At 48.3% G+C, this 19,902-nt stretch overlaps 3 protein-coding genes across 3 annotated transcripts; all 3 read left to right on the top strand.

Moving 5' to 3' along the window:
* Positions 1-536: 536 nt before the first annotated feature.
* Positions 537-812, top strand: LOC125345735 (transcription elongation factor 1 homolog). Its single transcript, XM_048337777.1, has one exon. It carries the CDS (start codon positions 561-563, stop codon positions 810-812), a length of 252 nt encoding a protein of 83 aa, XP_048193734.1. The 5' UTR covers positions 537-560.
* Positions 813-4,798: 3,986 nt separating this feature from the next.
* Positions 4,799-5,074, top strand: LOC125345736 (transcription elongation factor 1 homolog). The gene has a single exon (XM_048337778.1). The coding sequence runs from the start codon at positions 4,823-4,825 to the stop codon at positions 5,072-5,074; it is 252 nt and encodes an 83-aa protein (XP_048193735.1). The 5' UTR covers positions 4,799-4,822.
* Positions 5,075-8,496: 3,422 nt separating this feature from the next.
* Positions 8,497-8,777, top strand: LOC125345734 (transcription elongation factor 1 homolog). The gene has a single exon (XM_048337776.1). The coding sequence runs from the start codon at positions 8,526-8,528 to the stop codon at positions 8,775-8,777; it is 252 nt and encodes an 83-aa protein (XP_048193733.1). The 5' UTR covers positions 8,497-8,525.
* Positions 8,778-19,902: the final 11,125 nt, after the last annotated feature.

The following is a 19,902-nucleotide window of genomic DNA, read 5'->3' as shown; positions in this document are numbered from 1 at the left end:
GAAGAAGAAACAATGAATGAATAAATAAAATAAAATTAAAACAGGGCTGGGAAAATGTCCTAGTGGTAGAGTGCTTGCTTTGCATACAGGAAGCCCTGCGATGGATTCCTCAGCACCGCATACACAGAAAAGGCGCTAGCCTTGGGGGAAAAGAAGCTCAGGAACAGTGCCCAGGCACTGAGTTCAAGCCTCAGGCTGGCTAAAACTAAAGAGAGAGAGAGAGAGAGACAGAGAGAGACAGAGACAGAGAGAGAGACAGAGAGAGAGAGGGAAGGAAAGAGAGAGAGGGAAGAGCAACTCTTAGAGGCGGCCTGAAGTCATGCATGCCCAGAAGGGCACCACAGGCGAGGTTCGGAATTAGAGTAGGCACGTGCTGAGTGGCCTTGGAGGTGGGTGGGGTTTCCCGGCGTGTGGTCGCGGCGGGCCGTGGGCGGGGCCCGACCCCGAGTATTTATTTCCCTCTCCTCCAGGCTTCAGAAGCCAGTCGACTGGGTGAGCACCACCTGGGCAGGAGCCAGAGCCACAGCCTGAGCGAGTCGGGATTCTACCTAACTGCAGCTATGGGACGCAGAAAGTCCAAACGCAAGCCGCCTCCCAAGAAGAAGATGACGGGCACCCTGGAGACCGAGTTCACCTGTCCCTTCTGTAACCACGAGAAGTCTTGCGATGTGAAAATGGACCGTGCCCGCAAAACGGGAGTCATCTCTTGTGCCGTGTGCCTCGAGGACTTTCAGACACCCATCACTCATCTGTCGGACCCCGTGGATGTGTACAGTGATTGGATAGACGCCTGTGAGGCGGCCACTGAGTAGACGCGTGGAGGACGCGGCCCCTTGAAGGCCCCCTATCCCGGGACCCTTGGAGACCTTCCAAGAGTCAAGGTGTGGGTATGGAGCCCTCCCCGCCCCCCCTGCCCCATCGTGCCTGTGACAACAGCTGTGGCTGAAGTCGGGGTGGTCTTGGCTGTGGTGGCGTGAACGGGATGGGGGATCACAGAACAGTCCCCCATTTGGTCCAGTAGACCGAGAGCTGCTCCCTTGGGCCTTCCATGGGCCTGTGGGCTCCGGCTCCCGTGGGCGATTCCCTGAGGTCCCAGGGAAAAAGGCAGATGCGAGACCATGGAGCTCACCTCCCGTGGACTAGAGTTCCGGCCCCTCTCCTGGCTGAGCCCGTACTTCCCACCTGTCACCTACCCTTGCTGGAGCCGGGAACCAGAGCCCCAGATGCCCGGGACTTGGGCCAGGCGGTCTAGAGTCAGCGACTCCGACCCGGGCCACCCCGTTTCCCCAACGCCCACACCCCTCTACCCTTCACATCCATCTGCTTTTATGAGAAGGGCGAAGCTGCTTCGGGGCATAGTCGTCCTTCCATAAAGCTGCCAAGTCCGAGGGCCAAACAAAAAGCCTAAAAACATCTCATGGCATGTCGTTATGCCTCTCATTGGAGCATCATGGTGCTGAGAGGGCGGAGAGTGGCCTCCGTGCCCTGGACCTTAGCCGTCCTTACCGCCAGCTCCCGTTGCTGGATCCTGTGAGCAGCCCCAGCTCTCGGAGCATTGCAAATGGGATCATCTCCAGGAACTTGCCTCCTCTTCCACTCCTAAACAGCTTTGAAAATCCAGGGAGGATCACCAAGGTGCAAGGCCTCTGTGCGTCTGATCACGTCAAATCATTTTCATCCAAGGGACTCCAGTAATGGAAACAAGGGTTGATTGTTCTTATCTTTTTGTCCATTTGTTGGCTGATGTGTCTTAGGGAGGGTAAGGAGAGGCACAGATTGGAGTAACGGGGGACAAAGTTGAACAAAAGGACCACTGGCACTCACTGAACACCATGTTGACAAGGAAACCGACCACTTTTGAGTAGGGATGGGGTAGCCAGGGGAGAGAGGGAAGGAAGGGGTGGCATTGTCAAAAAGCAGATGTCTTTGTTACCTGACTTATGAAAGGGTAACCTCTCTGTAAATCACCTTATAATATCAGTAACAATAAATAAAGTAATAAAAATGTTTTATTGTTTTAATCATATAAATTAGTTCTACAAACAGTTTTTGGTCATGTGATTGGGGTTTGAAATCTGGGTCTCATGCTTTTGCTTGGCTCTCCCTGGTGCTCTTGTACTTGAGCTACACCTCTGTTTGGCATTTAGCTGCTTTACTGGATATGAGAGTCTTGAAGATTTGTATGCCTAGGCCAGTTTATAAAGAAGATTCTTAGACTCTCGGCCTCCTGAGAAGCTGGGATTACAAACGTGAGTCTGGCTCCTGGCTTAATGCCCTCAAAATTCTAACTGTACCTGGTAGGCAACTCCCACGCGTCTATTTCAGATGTCCAACAGGCAGAGATCAGGAAGACGGCAGTTCAAGGCCAGCCAGCCGTGTTAAAAGGTTGGGGAAACCCCCATCTCCATGAATATGCCAGACACGGTGGTTCCCACCCACCTTTGATCCCGTCTAATGAGTGGTGTACATAGGAGGATCAAGGTTCTAGGCTAGTCATGGACAAGATCTGTAAGGTCTGCCCTGAGAGGGCTCCATGCAGATGCCCCCTCCCCACCCCCTACCTGGTTAAGTCTCCACCCTGTTACCCGGGTAACCAGCAGACCTGGGGGCAGTTACTTCCCCCTTCCCGGAGGCCTCATCCTTATCCACCCGGCCACACCCTACTTCCCCTGCTCGTGGTAAGGCAGGACCCGCTGGGGGTCACCCCTTCTCTCTGGCCATGCATCACCTGGTCCACAGGCCAGCAGTTCCGTCATAAACTTTCTCTCCTGCCTGAATACTGTGTGGCGTTCTCCTTTATCAGCTATCTCCTTAAATAAGCCTAGCAAAAAACAAAATGATAACAAAATGGAGAACTTCTGTGAGCAATAACTAAAGCAAAAGGGGCTGGGGGTGTGGTGAAAGGGTCGACCAGCGCATCCACGGAATGGAGGACACCAAGAGGCGTTCTCATGCAAAAGCAAATGGTTTATTCGAGCAAGCTCGGGCTCACAGCATGACCGTAAACCAGTCAACAACTGAGAGCCCCGAGCTTTTCTGAGGGTGACCTTATATAGGACTCTACTATCCGTTAGGGTAAAGCCCGCGCATTTGTAACCAATAGATTTAAAGTAACACATCGTGGTCTGCACGCAGGCAGCCAATCATTTTACACTGAGTCACATACATTTACCAATCATTTTAAGGAATCCTAATTTGGGCTGGTAAGGGATACGTGCCAAGTTGTATGTGTGCGAGGATTCTTGGAATGTGCAAGTGACCTTTTGGACGGGCTGGCGCCTTTTGTTTGTTCCCCTCAAGGTGGGGTTGGGTGACTGCTTGCAGGCTGCATAGTTCAGATAACTGCAAAGTCCAGATGACAATAGATGGCAGGATGGGGAGTTTGTCCTCGTGTCCCAGAGGGAGAGGGGCTTGGGTAACTTCCTACACAAGGGGGCTCGTATAGCCTCTTTCAGTGGCGCAAGTAGGACAGTACCTGCCTAGCAGGTAAAGGCCTAAATTCAATCCTCCGTTCCAGTAACAAAAAACCCGAACCAGAACCAACCAACCAACCAACCAACCAACGAACAAAACACCCAGCCGGGCCCTGGTGGCTCACACTTGTAATCCTGGCTGCTCAGGGAGCTGAGATCTGAGGTTTGTGGTTTGAAAAGCCAGCCCAGGCAGGAAAGTCCATGAGACTCTTGTCTCCAACAAGCCCCTCAAGCAAAGCTGGATGTAGGGCTGTGGCTCAAGTAGTAGAGCACTAGATTCGAGCAAAAGAAGCTCCGGTACACTACCCAGGCCCCGAGCTCAAGACCAACAACCAAAAAGCCAAACCAAACCACACCAAATCCACATCTTTTCTCTGAAGCTCCAGAATTCTTTGGAACAGGCTCTTCAGGCACATCTCCCTCATTGTTGTTCTTGTTTTTCATGTCATATCCTTAATTTCCCTTCTAAATCTCCTCTCAAAAAATAAAAACAGGGGACTGGGAAGATGGCCTAGTGGCAAGAGTGCTTGCCTCGTATACACGAAGCCCTGGGTTCCATTCCTCAGCAACACATAGATAGAAAATGGCCAGAAGTGGGGCTGTTGCTCAAGAGGCAGAGTGCTGGCCTTGAGCAAAAAAGAAGCCAAGGACAGTGCTCAGGCCCGAGATCCAGGACTGAAAAATAGAGGAAGAAGATGAAAAAGAACAAGAAGAGAAGAAGAAGAAGAAGAAGAAGAAGAAGAAGAAGAAGAAGAAGAAGAAGAAGAAGAAAAGAAGAAAAGAAGAAGAAACAATGAATGAATAAATAAAATAAAATTAAAACAGGGCTGGGAAAATGTCCTAGTGATAGAGTGCTTGCTTTGCATACAGGAAGCCCTGGGATGGATTCCTCAGCACCGCATACACAGAAAAGGCGCTAGCCTTGGGGGAAAAGAAGCTCAGGGACAGTGCCCAGGCCCTGAGTTCAAGCCTCAGGCTGGCTAAAACTAAAGAGAGAGAGAGAGAGAGAGAGAGACAGAGAGAGAGACAGAGACAGAGAGAGAGACAGAGAGAGAGAGGGAAGGAAAGAGAGAGAGGGAAGAGCAACTCTTAGAGGCGGCCTGAAGTCATGCATGCCCAGAAGGGCACCACAGGCGAGGTTCGGAATTAGAGTAGGCACGTGCTGAGTGGCCTTGGAAGTGGGTGGGGTTTCCCGGCGTGTGGTCAGGGCGGGCCGTGGGCGGGGCCCGACCCCGAGTATTTATTTCCCTCTCCTCCAGGCTTCAGAAGCCAGTCGACTGGGTGAGCACCACCTGGGCAGGAGCCAGAGCCACAGCCTGAGCGAGTCGGGATTCTACCTAACTGCAGCTATGGGACGCAGAAAGTCCAAACGCAAGCCGCCTCCCAAGAAGAAGATGACGGGCACCCTGGAGACCGAGTTCACCTGTCCCTTCTGTAACCACGAGAAGTCTTGCGATGTGAAAATGGACCGTGCCCGCAAAACGGGAGTCATCTCTTGTGCCGTGTGCCTCGAGGACTTTCAGACACCCATCACTCATCTGTCGGACCCCGTGGATGTGTACAGTGATTGGATAGACGCCTGTGAGGCGGCCACTGAGTAGACGCGTGGAGGACGCGGCCCCTTGAAGGCCCCCTATACCGGGGCCCTTGGAGACCTTCCAAGAGTCAAGGTGTGGGTATGGAGCCCTCCCCGCCCCCCCTGCCCCATCGTGCCTGTGACAACAGCTGTGGCTGAAGTCGGGGTGGTCTTGGCTGTGGTGGCGTGAACGTGATGGGGGATCACAGAGCAGTCCCCCATTTGGTCCAGTAGACCAAGAGCTGCTCCCTTGGGCCTTCCATGGGCCTGTGGGCTCCGGCTCCCCTGGGCGATTTCCTGAGGTCCCAGGGCAAAGGGCAGATGCAGGACCATGGAGCTCACCTCACGTGGACTGGACTTCCGGCCCCTCTCCTGGCTGAGCCCGGACTTCAAACCCGTCACCTACCCTTGCTGGAGCCGGGAACCAGAGCCTCAGAACCCCGGGACCTGGGCCAGGCGGGTCTGGAGTCAGCGACTCCGACCCAGGCCACCCCGTTTCCCCAACGCCCCACCCCTCCACCTTTCACCTCCATCTGCTTTTGTGGAGAAGTTTAAAGCTGCTTGGGGGCATAGTCGTCCTTCCTAAAATCTACCAAGCATGTGGGCCAAACAAAAAGCAAAAAACAAATCTCATGGCGTGTCCTTATGCCTCTTATTGGAGCATCATGGTGCTGAGAGGGCGGAGAGTGGCCTCTCTGCGCTGGACCTTAACTGCCCTTACCTCCAGCTCCAGTCTCTGGATCCTGTGAGCAGCCCCAGCTCTCGGAGCATTGCAAATGGGATCATCTCCAGGAACTTGCCTCCTCTTCCTCTCCTAAACAGCTTTGAAAATCCAGGGAGGATCACCAAGGTGCAAGGCCTCTGTGCGTCTTATCACGTCAAATCTTTTTCAACCAAGGGACTCCAGTAATGGAAACAAGGCTTGATTTTTCTTGTGTTTTTGTCCGTTTGTTGGCTGATGTGTCTTTGGGAGGGTAAGGAGAGTCACAGAAATTGGAGGAAGAGAGGGCAAAGGTGAACAAACGCAGCACTGGCACTCACTGAACACCATGTTGACAAGGAAAGCTAACACTTTTGAGTAGGGATAGGGGGAGACCTGGGAGAGAGGGAAGGAAGGGGTGGCCTCGTCCAAAAGGAGATGTCTTTGTTACCTGACTTATGAAAAGGTAACCTCTCTGTATATCTCCTTATAATATCAGTAACAATAAATAACATAATAAAAATGTTTTATTGTTTTATTCATGTTAATTTGTTCTACAAACAGTTTTTGGTCATGTGATTGGGGTTTGAAATCTGGGTCTCATGCTCTTGCTTGGCTCTCTCTGGTGCTCTGGTACTTGAGCTACACCTCTGTTTCGCATTTAGCTGCTTTACTGGAGATGAGAGTCTTGAAGATTTGTCTGCCTAGGCCAGTTTATAAAGAAGATTCTTAGACCTCGGCCTCCTGAGAAGCTGGGATTACAGATGTGAGCCAACCTCCTGGCTTAATGCCCTCAAGATTCTAACTGGGTCTGGTAGGCGACTCTCACGCATCTATTTCAGATGTCCAACAGGCAGAGATCAGGAAGACGGCAGTTCAAGGCCAGCCAGCCGTGTTAAAAGGTTGGGGAAACCCCCATCTCCATGAATATGCCAGACACGGTGGTTCCCACCCACCTTTGATCCCGTCTAATGAGTGGTGTACATAGGAGGATCAAGGTTCTAGGCTAGTCATGGACAAGAACTGTAAGGTCTGCCCTGAGAGGGCTCCATGCAGATGCCCCCTCCCCACCCCCCACCTGGTTAAGTCTCCACCCCGTTACCTGGGTAACCAGCAGACCTGGGGGCAGTTACTTCCCCCTTCCCGGAGGCCTCATCCTTATCCACACGGCCACACCCTACTTCCCCTGCTCATGGTAAGGCAGGACCTGCTGGGGGTCACCCCTTCTCTCTGGCCATGCATCACCTCTTCCACAGGCCAGCAGTTCCGTCATAAACTTTCTCTCCTGCCTGAATACTGTGTGGCGTTCTCCTTTATCAGCTATCTCCTTAAATAAGCCTAGCAAAAAACAAAATGATAACAAAATGGAGAACTTCTGTGAGCAATAACTAAAGCAGAAGGGGCTGGGGGTGTGGCGCAAGTAGGACAGTACCTGCCTAGCAGGTAAAGGCCTAAATTCAATCCCCCGTTCCAGTAACAAAAAACCAGAACCAGAACCAACCAACCAACCAACCAATGAGCAAAACACCCAGCCGGGCCCTGGTGGCTCACACTTGTAATCCTGGCTGCTCAGGGAGCTGAGATCTGAGGTTTGTGGTTTGAAAAGCCAGCCCAGGCAGGAAAGTCCATGAGACTCTTGTCTCCAACAAGCCCCTCAAGCAAAGCTGGAATTAGGGCTGTGGCTCAAGTAGTAGAGTACTAGATTCGAGCAAAAGAAGCTCCGGTACAGTACCCAGGCCCCGAGCTCAAGACCAACAACCAAAAAACCAAACCAAACCACACCAAATCCATATCTTTTCTCGGAAGCTCCAGAATTCCTTTGGAACAGGCTCTTCAGGCACATCTCCCTCATTGTTGTTCTTGTTTTTCATGTCATATCCTTAATTTCCCTTCTAAATCTCCTCTCAAAAAATAAAAACAGGGGGCTGGGAAGATGGCCTAGTGGCAAGAGTGCTAGCCTCGTATACAGGAAGCCCTGGGTTCCATTCCTCAGCACCACATAGATAGAAAATGGCCAGAAGTGGGGCTGTGGCTCAAGAGGCAGAGTGCTGGCCTTGAGCAAAAAAGAAGCCAGGGACAGCGCTCAGGCCCGAGATCCAGGACTGAAAAACAGAGGAAGAAGATGAAAAAGAACACGAAGAGGAAGAAGAAGAAGAAGACAAAGAAGAAGAAGAAGAAGAAGAAGAAGAAGAAGAAGAAGAAGAAGAAGAAGAAGAAACAATGAATGAAAAAATAAAATAAAATAAAAACAGGGCTGGGAAAATGTCCTAGTGGTAGAGTGCTTGCTTTGCATACAGGAAGCCCTGGGATGGATTCCTCAGCACCGCATACACAGAAAAGGCGCTAGCCTTGGGGGAAAAGAAGCTCAGGGACAGTGCCCAGGCCCTGAGTTCAAGCCTCAGGCTGGCTAAAACTAAAGAGAGAGAGAGAGATAGAGACAGAGAGAGAGAGAGACAGAGACAGAGAGAGAGACAGAGAGAGAGAGGGAAGGAAAGAGAGAGAGGGAAGAGCAACTCTTAGAGGCGGCCTGAAGTCATGCATGCCCAGAAGGGCACCACAGGCGAGGTTCGGAATTAGAGTAGGCACGTGCTGAGTGGCCTTGGAAGTGGGTGGGGTTTCCCGGTGTGTGGTCGGGGCGGGCCGTGGGCGGGGCCCGACCCTGAGTATTTATTTCCCTCTCCTCCAGGCTTCAGAAGCCAGTCGACTGGGTGAGCACCACCTGGGCAGGAGCCAGAGCCACAGCCTGAGCGAGTCGGGATTCTACCTAACTGCAGCTATGGGACGCAGAAAGTCCAAACGCAAGCCGCCTCCCAAGAAGAAGATGACGGGCACCCTGGAGACCGAGTTCACCTGTCCCTTCTGTAACCACGAGAAGTCTTGCGATGTGAAAATGGACCGTGCCCGCAAAACGGGAGTCATCTCTTGTGCCGTGTGCCTCGAGGACTTTCAGACACCCATCACTCATCTGTCGGACCCCGTGGATGTGTACAGTGATTGGATAGACGCCTGTGAGGCGGCCACTGAGTAGACGCGTGGAGGACGCGGCCCCTTGAAGGCCCCCTATCCTGGGGCCCTTGGAGACCTTCCAAGAGTCAAGGTGTGGGTATGGAGCCCTCCCCGCCCCCCCTCCCCCATCGTGCCTGTGACAACAGCTGTGGCTGAAGTCGGGGTGGTCTTGGCTGTGGTGGCGTGAACGGGATGGGGGATCACAGAACAGTCCCCCATTTGGTCCAGTAGACCGAGAGCTGCTCCCTTGGGCCTTCCATGGGCCTGTGGGCTCCGGCTCCCGTGGGCGATTCCCTGAGGTCCCAGGGAAAAAGGCAGATGCGAGACCATGGAGCTCACCTCCCGTGGACTAGAGTTCCGGCCCCTCTCCTGGCTGAGCCCGTACTTCCCACCTGTCACCTACCCTTGCTGGAGCCGGGAACCAGAGCCCCAGATGCCCGGGACTTGGGCCAGGCGGTCTAGAGTCAGCGACTCCGACCCGGGCCACCCCGTTTCCCCAACGCCCACACCCCTCTACCCTTCACATCCATCTGCTTTTATGAGAAGGGCGAAGCTGCTTCGGGGCATAGTCGTCCTTCCATAAAGCTGCCAAGTCCGAGGGCCAAACAAAAAGCCTAAAAACATCTCATGGCATGTCGTTATGCCTCTCATTGGAGCATCATGGTGCTGAGAGGGCGGAGAGTGGCCTCCGTGCCCTGGACCTTAGCCGTCCTTACCGCCAGTTCCCGTCGCTGGATCCTGTGAGCAGCCCCAGCTCTCGGTGCATTGCAAATGGGATCATCTCCAGGAACTTGCCTCCTCTTCCACTTCTAAACAGCTTTGAAAATCCAGGGAGGATCACCAAGGTGCAAGGCCTCTGTGCGTCTGATCACGTCAAATCATTTTCATCCAAGGGACTCCAGTAATGGAAACAAGGGTTGATTGTTCTTATCTTTTTGTCCATTTGTTGGCTGATGTTTCTTAGGGAGGGTAAGGAGAGGCACAGATTGGAGGAACGGGGGACAAAGTTGAACAAAAGGACCACTGGCACTCACTGAACACCATGTTGACAAGGAAACCGACCACTTTTGAGTAGTGATGGGGTAGCCAGGGGAGAGAGGGAAGGAAGGGGTGGCATCGTTCCAAAGCAGATGTCTTTGTTACCTGACTTATGAAAAGGTAACCTCTCTGTAAATCACCTTATAATATCAGTAACAATAAATAAAATATAAAATGTTTTATTGTTTTATTCATGTAATTTAATTCTACAAACAGTTTTTGGTCATGTGATTGGGGTTTGAAATCTGGGTCTCATGCTCTTGCTTGGCTCTCTCTGGTGCTCTTGTACTTGAGCTACACCTCTGTTTGGCATTTAGCTGCTTTACTGGAGATGAGAGTCTTGAAGATTTGTCTGCCTAGGCCAGTTTATAAAGAAGATTCTTAGACCTCGGCCTCCTGAGAAGCTGGGAATACAGACGTAAGCCTGGCTCCTGGCTTAATGCCCTCAAGATCCTAACTGTGCCTGGTAGGGAACTCTCAGGCATCTATTTCAGATGTCCAACAGGCAGAGATCAGGAAGACGGCAGTTCAAGGCCAGCCAGCCATGTTAAAAGGTTGGGGAAACCCCCATCTCCATGAATATGCCAGACACGGTGGTTCCCACCTTTGATCCCGTCTAATGAGTGGTGCACATAGGAGGATCAAGGTTCTCGGCTAGTCATGGACAAGAATTGTAAGGTCTGCCCTAAGAGGGCTCCATGCAGATGCCCCCTCCCCACCCCCACCTGGTTAAGTCTCCACCCTGTTACCTGGGTAACCAGCAGACCTGGGGGCAGTTACTTGCCCCTTCCCTGAGGCCTCATCCTTATCCACCCGGCCACACCCTACTTCCCCTGCCCTTGGTAAGGCAAGGCCTGGTGGGGGGGTCACCCCTTCTCTCCTGCCATGCATCATCTCATCCATAGGCCAGCAGTTCTGTCATAAACTTTCTCTCCTGCCTGAATACCGCGTGGCGTTCTCCTTTATCAGCTACCTCCTTTAATAAGCTAGCAAAAACCAAAATGATAACAAAATGGAGATCTTCTGTGAGCAATAACTAAAGCAAAAGGGACTGGGGGTGTGGCGCAAGTAGGACAGTACCTGCCTAGCAGGTAAAGGCCGAAATTCAATCCCCAGTACCAGTAAGAAAAAACCAGAACCAGAACCAACCAACCAACCAACAAAACATCCAGCCGGGCCCTGGTGGCTCACACTTGTAATCCTGGCTGCTCAGGGAGCTGAGATCTGAGGTTTGTGGTTTGAAAAGCCAGCCCAGGCAGGAAAGTCCATGAGACTCTTGTCTCCAACAGGCCCCTCAAGAAAAGCTGGATGTAGGGCTGTGGCTCAAGTGGTAGAGCAAAAGAAGCTCCGGTACAGTACCCAGGCCCCGAGCTCAAGACCAACAACCAAAAAACCAAACCAAACCACACCAAATCCACATCTTTTCTCTGAAGCTCCCGAGTTCCTTTGGAGCAGCCTGTTCAGGCACACCTCCCTTGTTGTTGTTCTTGTTTTTCATGTCATATCCTTAATTTCCCTTCTAAATCTCCTCTCAAAAAATAAAAACAGGGGACTGGGAAGATGGCCTAGTGGCAAGAGTGCTTGCCTCGTATACACGAAGCCCTGGGTTCCATTCCTCAGTACCACATAGAGAGAAAATGGCCAGAAGTGGGCTGTGGCTCAAGAGGCAGAGTGCTGGCCTTGAGCAAAAAAGAAGCCAGTTTTATTGTTTTATTCATGTAAATTAGTTCTACAAACAGGTTTTGGTCATGTGATTGGGATTTGAAATCTGGGTCTCATGCTCTTGCTTGGCTCTCTCTGGTGCTCTGGTACTTGAGTTACTCCTCTGTTTTGCTTTTAGCTGCTTTACTGGAGATGAGAGTCTTGAAGATTTGTCTGTTTCGGCCAGTTTATAAAGAAGATTCTTAGACCTTGGCCTCCTGAGAAGCTGGGGTTTCAAACAGAATGCACTGGTGCCCTGCTTCCAGAGGGCTTACTGCAACATTTCTATTGTGAATATAATGTGCTTTTTCATAGCCACTCTTCTAATCTTCTTTTTGTGCTTCTCCCCTTCATCCTTAGGGACGTTAGCTGAGCATGTTTCAGCCTTTGGGAAGTTTTGTGAGCATGTCTGCCACCTGCAGGTGGCTGAAGCACCCTCACCAAGCAGCTAGGGTTCCCCTGTGTGGCCTGTTTTCTGTGCCATACTTAGTCATCTCAGGGGTTTGGAGAAAGAATAGTGATGTATCTTGCTGCTATGATGAAAATAGCATAGATTTTTGTGGAATATGATGAAAGGGCGTGTTTTTGCCTGTAGACACTTGTGTCGAGTCTATCCAAACCTCATTGCCAGCACAAGTTAGTAACTATGTTGTGTTGGTACCTTGTCCTGTGGACTTGTTGCACAAGCACCCCCTGTGGCTCTGCTCCCTGGATCACACAGAGGATCTTGGAGAACATGGGTAAGCCAGAGAGGGCAGGGCCTGATTTTCGAGGAAGGGGGTGCTGTTCTTTGTGTTCTGGGGCTCCCAGTGGCTGGGAGGTCCTTCATCCTCCATCATGGAGTCTGTCTACTGAGCTCAGGGAAGCCATAGGTGGACAGGGCTTCCTCCTCGGCTTCCTACATCTGCCCTTTGGTGAAAGCTCTGTCTGCACATAGCAGAGCCCATAGACAGCAGCCAGTGCCTGCATTCTGACATTAGGCTTCCATACTCCTGGTTTCCAATGGCACATCCTGGGTCCCCTTTTCTTCCTTTCTTGGTATACAATTGCCAAGTTCCCAGGGTCTCCCCACTGCTCTCTCCCACCTGGCCTGTGCCACTCAGTGTAACTTTTGGTTACACTATGCTTTTTCCAGCTTCTGCCACTTGGGCCCCATGGTCCCCTTGGCTATCTGTGCCCTAGGAAGCACCTCAGGGTGTCACTCCATCTTCTCAGGCTCTGTGCCCTTTAAAGGATGCATTCACACCCAGCCCTAGGGGTGTTAGCCCTTGTCTTCCCATCCCAGCCATTGCCTCAAATCCACTTCTGGACCACAGCTTGCTATCTGGCTCTGGCTTTTTGTTTGTTTGTTTGTTTGTTTGTTTGGCTCTTCTGCAGGTGACTTCCTATGACATTCCTTACTCTTTGAAAAACTACCTTTTGGGGACATGGCTGACCCCAACAAAGCTGAAGTTGCCTTGATTCTGTCAAGGGTATGCCATGCTGAGTGCATCTCCTGTCTTAGACCAGAGGCGGCTGAGACATACCTGGGGTTCTTTCTTGAAGAATAGCAATGGCTGGCATAAAATAGTCCAACAGTTAGCCTTTGATGGCTTCACTCTACTCTTTTTATTTTTTTGGTGTATTTCAAACCCTACCAAATATACTACTGATATCGATATATTATATATATTTATGTGTGTATGTATGCGTGTATATATATATATTCTTATTTGAAAATTGAATTTGCAGCTGGAAGAATACAGGAAAATAAAGTATAAACACACAAATGGGAGTATCAACCAAGCCATATTGGAAACAATGAAATCCATAAAACGATGTTTATTATGATATATCTAGAATTCCTCAAAATGTCCATACTCTTTGATCTAGCAATTTGTGTTCCGGAAATAGGTTGTAAAGAGGAAAAGGATTTTGAGAAAAAAAAAACAAAAACATCTTTGAGCAAAAGATAATCTTCCTGCAATCTTTATACAAATATTCATTGGGGAACAACCTCAGGTCTAATTATAGGAAACATGCTTGTAAGATTGGGTCTCACCAACCTATGAAATAGTGTTTCATTTATTGTGTTTATTATTGTTGCACTGAACAAAATGGCAACCATGGAAAACATTACAGGATATGAAATAATGTTTATGCTGTAATTTTAGGCTTACATAAACAGATTTGTAAAAGTAGTATTTAGACCCCAGGCCCAGAGCTCAGGAATCCTATGCTCAATCTGCCCACTGGATCCCATACCCAAATAAAGAGACATGGTGAAGGGCAGAGAAAGGAGGGAATGGGAAGACAGACTTCAGTACCTCTTCTGCTATATTCTAGGGTATGAACATTGGCCTGCGTTAAACAGGGAGAACCGAGGCAGAGAGTGACAAGATGGGTACAGTATGGACAATTCTGCCTTCCATGTGGTCTACTTGACCATTCTTTCTGTCTTTGTCTTGAGAGGAGTTCCAGAGACATTGTTAGCACTTTGGCTTGAGGGGTGGAGTAGTGTTGCCTCTAGCTACAGATACTAAGATGGTGCTGCCTCTTTGAAGGTCAGTTTGACTTTTATTTTGTTTTGTTCTTTTGCCAGTCCTGGGGCTTGGACTCAGGGTCTGAGCACTGTCCCTGGCTTCTTTTTGCTCAAGGCTAGCACTCTACCTCTTGAGCCACCGTGTCTGGCTTTTTCTATATATGTAGTGCTGAGGAATCAAACCCAGGACTTCATGTATATGAGGCGAGCACTTTACCACTAGGCCATTGACTTTTGTCATAAGATGTTTATCAAGGAATCTAGTCTTTCCTAAAGCCCTAAGTGATCCTAAAGCTACTGCAGGAGGGAATGGCTCAGATCAGCCAGGCATGGGGGCCCACTGTCCATCTTTCAGTTAATCCACAGGCACAGCATAAGCATCTTTTATATTGCTTCTTATAGCATCACTATGGCATGGTAGATATATCTGTATCTTTAAATATACAGTTCTTAATATTTGTGTTTGTGTGAACATACACATATCACATCGACTTGAGAAATATGTGTTCCTTTAGTTACATACAGCAAGTGATTTATGGAATAATGTATACTCATTTAAATGTATATTCCCATATGCACACATGCACACACATACACACACACGCACACACAACATTTGCCTCTCTGTTTTGATCACTGTATGTGTTTGCATGACTGGAATTTTAAAAAAATCACCAAAGAGTTCATAGGGTTTATGTTTATTGAAATGTTGATGTGGAATTAATTTTTGTCATTTATAGTTTTTTGTCTCCAAAATTTGCTCTTATGAACTCCTATTACTTCTTTTAGAAATGAAAACAAAGCATTTTTTCAAAAGTACTTTACCCATCATTTCACATTTATGACCCTGAAGACTTTCTAAAAGTTGGCCTCCAATTTAAATAAAAATAGCCATCGTCAAGACAATGGGCATTTTCCCCCTCTGGCAGTCACACAATGAAAATGTGTTTGACACACAGCCCAGAACATTCCAAGTGAACCGAGAGCAGGAAACACACTCAAGCCGAGATCATTATAAGTTACTAGATGACAATTTGTTCTAAGTTTTGAGAGCCAACCCAACAAGTAGGATTTGGCTTCAGTGTTGGACAATTTTTCACTGTTGTTTGAACATGGCCTCAAGGCCTACATTTTGTGTTTCTGGTCCTTAAGGAGGAAGAAAAAGAGACAGGGTGGGGGAGGGGGCCAGCTGCAGGTTCCCAGGGGAGCTCTTGGCTTGCCAGTGCTCAGGCTGCTGCAGGTGCTTGCTGGGAACTTTACTATGAACTAGGCCTCATGATCATAACAACTCTTCCAACATCAAAGGGCCTGGATTTCTTCTCTTATGTAAAGAAAACAGAAGTAGAGAGATAAGAAATGTAGAGATGCTTGTGGTGTCGAATGAAATGATACAGGCACAAGTGACCACTGTGATGCCTGGCGCAGGGCAGGTGTTTAGTGTCAGTTAGGGTAATTCACTGGAGCAGTGCTCCAGTTATCTCCCTTATGAGAGATCATTTCCATCCCTATGAGAGGCAGGGTCAGTCTCAGCTCCACACCAGGTTCCCACTGACACAAATGCTCCCTCTGAGAGTAGGAGCTGTTTGCTTTTTAAGGCAACAGAGTACATTTACTTGAAAGTGACAGGCAAGTAGCAGGACTCTCCATCTAGGGAGGGGCCCAAATAGGAGTCCACAGGGCTCCCCTCGAAGGGTTACTATATTACAAGGTTCCTCTGATATCAAGTAGAAGCTATTTGAATGGGAGACAAGTTTGTACCTGTTGGTCACCATGTTTCAGAAGAAAGGACCAGAGAATCTCATCTGTTACTAGGGGAAGAATGTCCATGCAAGGAAAGGAATCACCAGGAGAAAGGCAGAATTCTTCACTTAGAAGAAACAGTAAATGGACCCCGTAAAGATGCTATGGGACTCTGGTTCTTCGGTTAGAACTTTAGTAAAAGTCTCAAGCTTTCGTTAGGTTGAAGCTTCTGGCCTTCCAGAAAGCCTCTTACCTGTGGAGATGTCCTCAGGGGCCACCGGGTGGCTTCTCCTTCGTTTTTCTCATTCTCAGTGCAGATCTGCATCTTGGCCGCTCTGCTCAGTGTAGGAAAGAATTTGGGAGATTCAGGCCAGTGGGAAAAAACAGTTGTTTGTGTTTCTCTCCAGTGTAAGTCATCATGAAAAGGTGATATCAACTGACCATCTTCCCCAACTCTCAACTTAGACTTTGTAGAAAAGCAGTCCAGGGATTCAGGGAGTTGTGATGGCTCGCAGTGAAATCCCATTGAGTTTCTACTTACATCACAGCAAGCAACTCTTGTGCTAGCTCCTTCATCATGGAAGACTTGTCCTGCCTTGCTATGGAAGCTTGGATTTCAAATCTCCACATTGCTCTTAGATGGTGGAAGGCTGAATTTATAAGGGAATCAGAATAAATGTAGGAGAATAATACAGGGGCAAAGAGAAAATATAATGGAATTACCAAGGACCATGAGACACTTTGTTTATTTCATTAAACGTGTTGGTAACAAGAAACATACCACAGAGTCTTTTAAAAAAAATTGTGTGCATGGGGTACATTTCCCTGAGCTGGGAAGATTTTCTAAAATGTTAAAGGGAAGACTAAATACAGGCTGGTTAGTCCTATGCATGTAGCAAAAGAACTAGGGCTTTTATCAGTCCGTGGTAGAGATAGGGCAGATGAAAGCAAGCAGACATACCATGTTTGTCTTTCTTTCTATTTTGTTTGTTTATTTTGTCTGAGACTGGGACTCAAACCTGGTACCTAATGCTTTCTGATTCTTGGTAGATGCCCTACTGCCCAAACCACACCTCCAACCCTGATACGTATTATTTTGTAAGTGTAGCATTATCTAAAAATTCATGATTCCCCAAGTGAGCTACAGGAAACTTACTTGTTTTAATACATGGGAAATAAGACAGTTTAGCTGGTCATGGCCATAGAGCCTATTAGTGTCAAGGTTAATATGAGCGCAAACCATCCTAGAGATCCAGTCTTTGACCATTCACATATGGAACAGTTTTTATTCTATACCAGAGTAGCAAGTATTAAGTGTTTACAAATATTAAATCTCATTACAGATCTTTGAGGTATACTATTTAGTACTCCTCATTTCTACATGATAAATGGGAGATATTTTAAAGCAGGTTATACAATCTTCTCTTACTAAGAGGCAGAGTTCTATCCCCAAATCAAAGCTGCCCACTCAGAATGTGGGTCATAAATAAATCTGTACTTGGTCCAGATTCATTCACTTCTTCACTTCAGGGCCTGGCAGGGCCTTGTGACATAGCAAGACACATGGGAATAGGACCCAAATTATGTGTGGTTGCAGAACAATGGGTGGCCAGATTCTAGCAAGCACCCCAGGAATGTCTGGAGTCAGACAGGCTTTCAGAAGCTCCAGGACCCAACATTCACAATTATTTGTTTATATGCTTTGTTATTTTTTGGGTGAAATGGAAGATGAAGGTGACCTAGGCAGAGAGAAGAATGGCTGGAAAGAGTGAGACCCACACAGGGTGAAATGTGCTTGATGCTGACAAACTACAACTATGAACTGTGAGCCTCTGCAAGGAGGTGCTGCTCCATCTCGAGCAGGGGAAAGGTGAGAGGTGCAGGAGCGAGCAGAGAGTCTGTTTATTCAGGTTTGGTTTGGTTTAGGGCTGGCATTGCCTGAACGAGTTGTATGCCAGGTGACATTTCCTGGGGTGTAAAGATGTGTTTCCTAAAGTATGGAAAGGTACAAAGATGACACTTGAAGCAGCCAGAGTTAGAGGTATGAAAGATATAAGCATGGCTGGGAATTGGGCTCAGTGGTAGAGTGCATGAGGCCCTGGGTGTGATTCCTTGATACCACATAAGCAAAAAATTAATTAAAAATATGTATAAACAGGTGGAGGATTGCAAAATATGTAAGGGAAAATAGGCTACCTCCATGGCTGCTGCCGGCTTTAGCCTTCTGCAAACTGGGTTTTGGGGACAGATTTCATGCTGGGGACTGTTTCCCAGCAAGACATCTCTGGTATCCTCTCATCCAGAGAATGGACATATTGCCATGTTTTGGTTATAGAATGGAATAGAAAACACACTTTTTAACTGTAATTTTTAAAGGAGTTATACAAAGGGGTTACAATTTCCTGAGATTATGAGTACCATGCTTCTTGGACATTTCTCACCCCTTCCTTATTTTCCTCCTCCCACCCACTATGCACAAGTTACATGGCTCATTTTTTAATATTATGTATAAAATATTGAATACAATGATTGCACATTTTTAAAGGCCCATTTCCAAGGTTCCAAACTGTAGAATACTGCTGGGCATTGGAGGGTGCTGATAACAAGATAGCATCATTTTCTTACATAAGCCCAGTAAAAGGCAGTACAGTCTGGGCAGTTCATTCCACATTCTCCGGGTAGAGTTACCCAGTTCAGAAGTTTGACTGACTCATGGAAAACTCTGAATCTTGGAATCCCACATCTTTGAATAGAACAAGATCACCTGGTTCTCTAGGGGAGAAGAAGAGGAACGGAGTTTCCCAGGGTGCCATGGACACCTCACAAGGTAGAAAAAACAGCTTTGAGATTAGACGAATTTGAAATAAAAATACACTCCCACAACCAGGAAGTTCTAAGACTCTGGTTATTTTCTGGTTACTTTCTCTGGGTCTCTACTACTTGAGCCATACCCTTCATTTATGGCCTTTTGCTGGTTAATTGGGGATAAGAGTCTTATCAACTGCTCAGGCTGGCTTTGAACCGCAATCCACAGATATCAGCCTCTTGAGCAGCGGGGACTACAGGTGTGTGCCACCAACTCCCAGCTGTAAAATGTAATTTGATCTCTATGCATCTACCATTTGACGTCAGGTCCTCCCACAGAGTAAATCGATGTTTTGGGTCTGGAAGATGGTACAAATGTCCAAGTCTAAGTACTACCTTGTAAAAGATTTAATATTTGCTAGAGATATTCAGAAAAGACTTCAAAACTCTTGTTGGAGTGTATGCAGCAACTTCAGGTAAGGAGAGGCAGAGCCTGGGTAGGGCACAACTTGGTGCCAGCTGTGCATGCCGACCGAAGGCTCCTCTTTCTGTTCCACCAGGAACCAGCCCAGGCCATAGCACTGGAGGCAGGAGAGATGGCAGCATCCTTGTTTCAGTGAATAGTCTTGCGGGAAGGGGTGGCAGAGGGGCGAGAGAGTCCCAGGGGAAGACCGAAGCCAAATATTCCATGTTGCCCAGCAGAGCTGCCTCCACGTTGGCTTTGGTCAGTAGCTGTGCCCTGGGACATTATGCCAGTCACTGGCTTTGTAAGTCTGAGAAGCAAAAGCTGCCACTTTCCTACTTCTTAAGTTTTTCTGGCAATGTGCGCGTGCGCGCGTGTTTTGGGTACAAGTTCTGGGGCTTGAACTTAGGGACTGAATGCTGTTCCTGAGCTTTTGTGCTCAATAGTAGCACTCTGCCACTTGAGCTACAGCTCTACTAATTTTTTTTTTTTTGGTGGTTAATTGGAGAAAATAGTCTTGCAGATTTTCCTGCTTAGGCTGGATTTGAAGTACGATCCTCAGATATCAGCCTCCCGAGTAGCTAGGATTACAGGCGTGCACTCCTGGCCCCCGGCTCTGGTAACATTTTAGAAGTTGCACATACCTTACTGTCCTGCACATGAACAGGTGCTCATAATTGTCAGCTGCCAAAGAAGCTCTTTTTCCCCATCGGATGCTTTTGTTCCTTTGCTTTCTGTGTGGAATTTTTTTTCATGAGGAAATTGGCTTTTACAGATTTATCTCAGCACCTTTTTCCCATTGTAACTTCCCTTATTAGCCTTCTAATTAATAAAATCAAGACAATAGCTAGAAACAAAATTTAGAAATTACTACTCTGA

Source organism: Perognathus longimembris, chromosome 2 (genome assembly GCF_023159225.1).
Source record: "Perognathus longimembris pacificus isolate PPM17 chromosome 2, ASM2315922v1, whole genome shotgun sequence".
Taxonomy (NCBI): domain Eukaryota; kingdom Metazoa; phylum Chordata; class Mammalia; order Rodentia; family Heteromyidae; genus Perognathus; species Perognathus longimembris.
The sequence above is the reverse complement of the archived record's forward strand: the minus strand, read 5'-3'. Positions and strand labels throughout refer to the sequence as shown.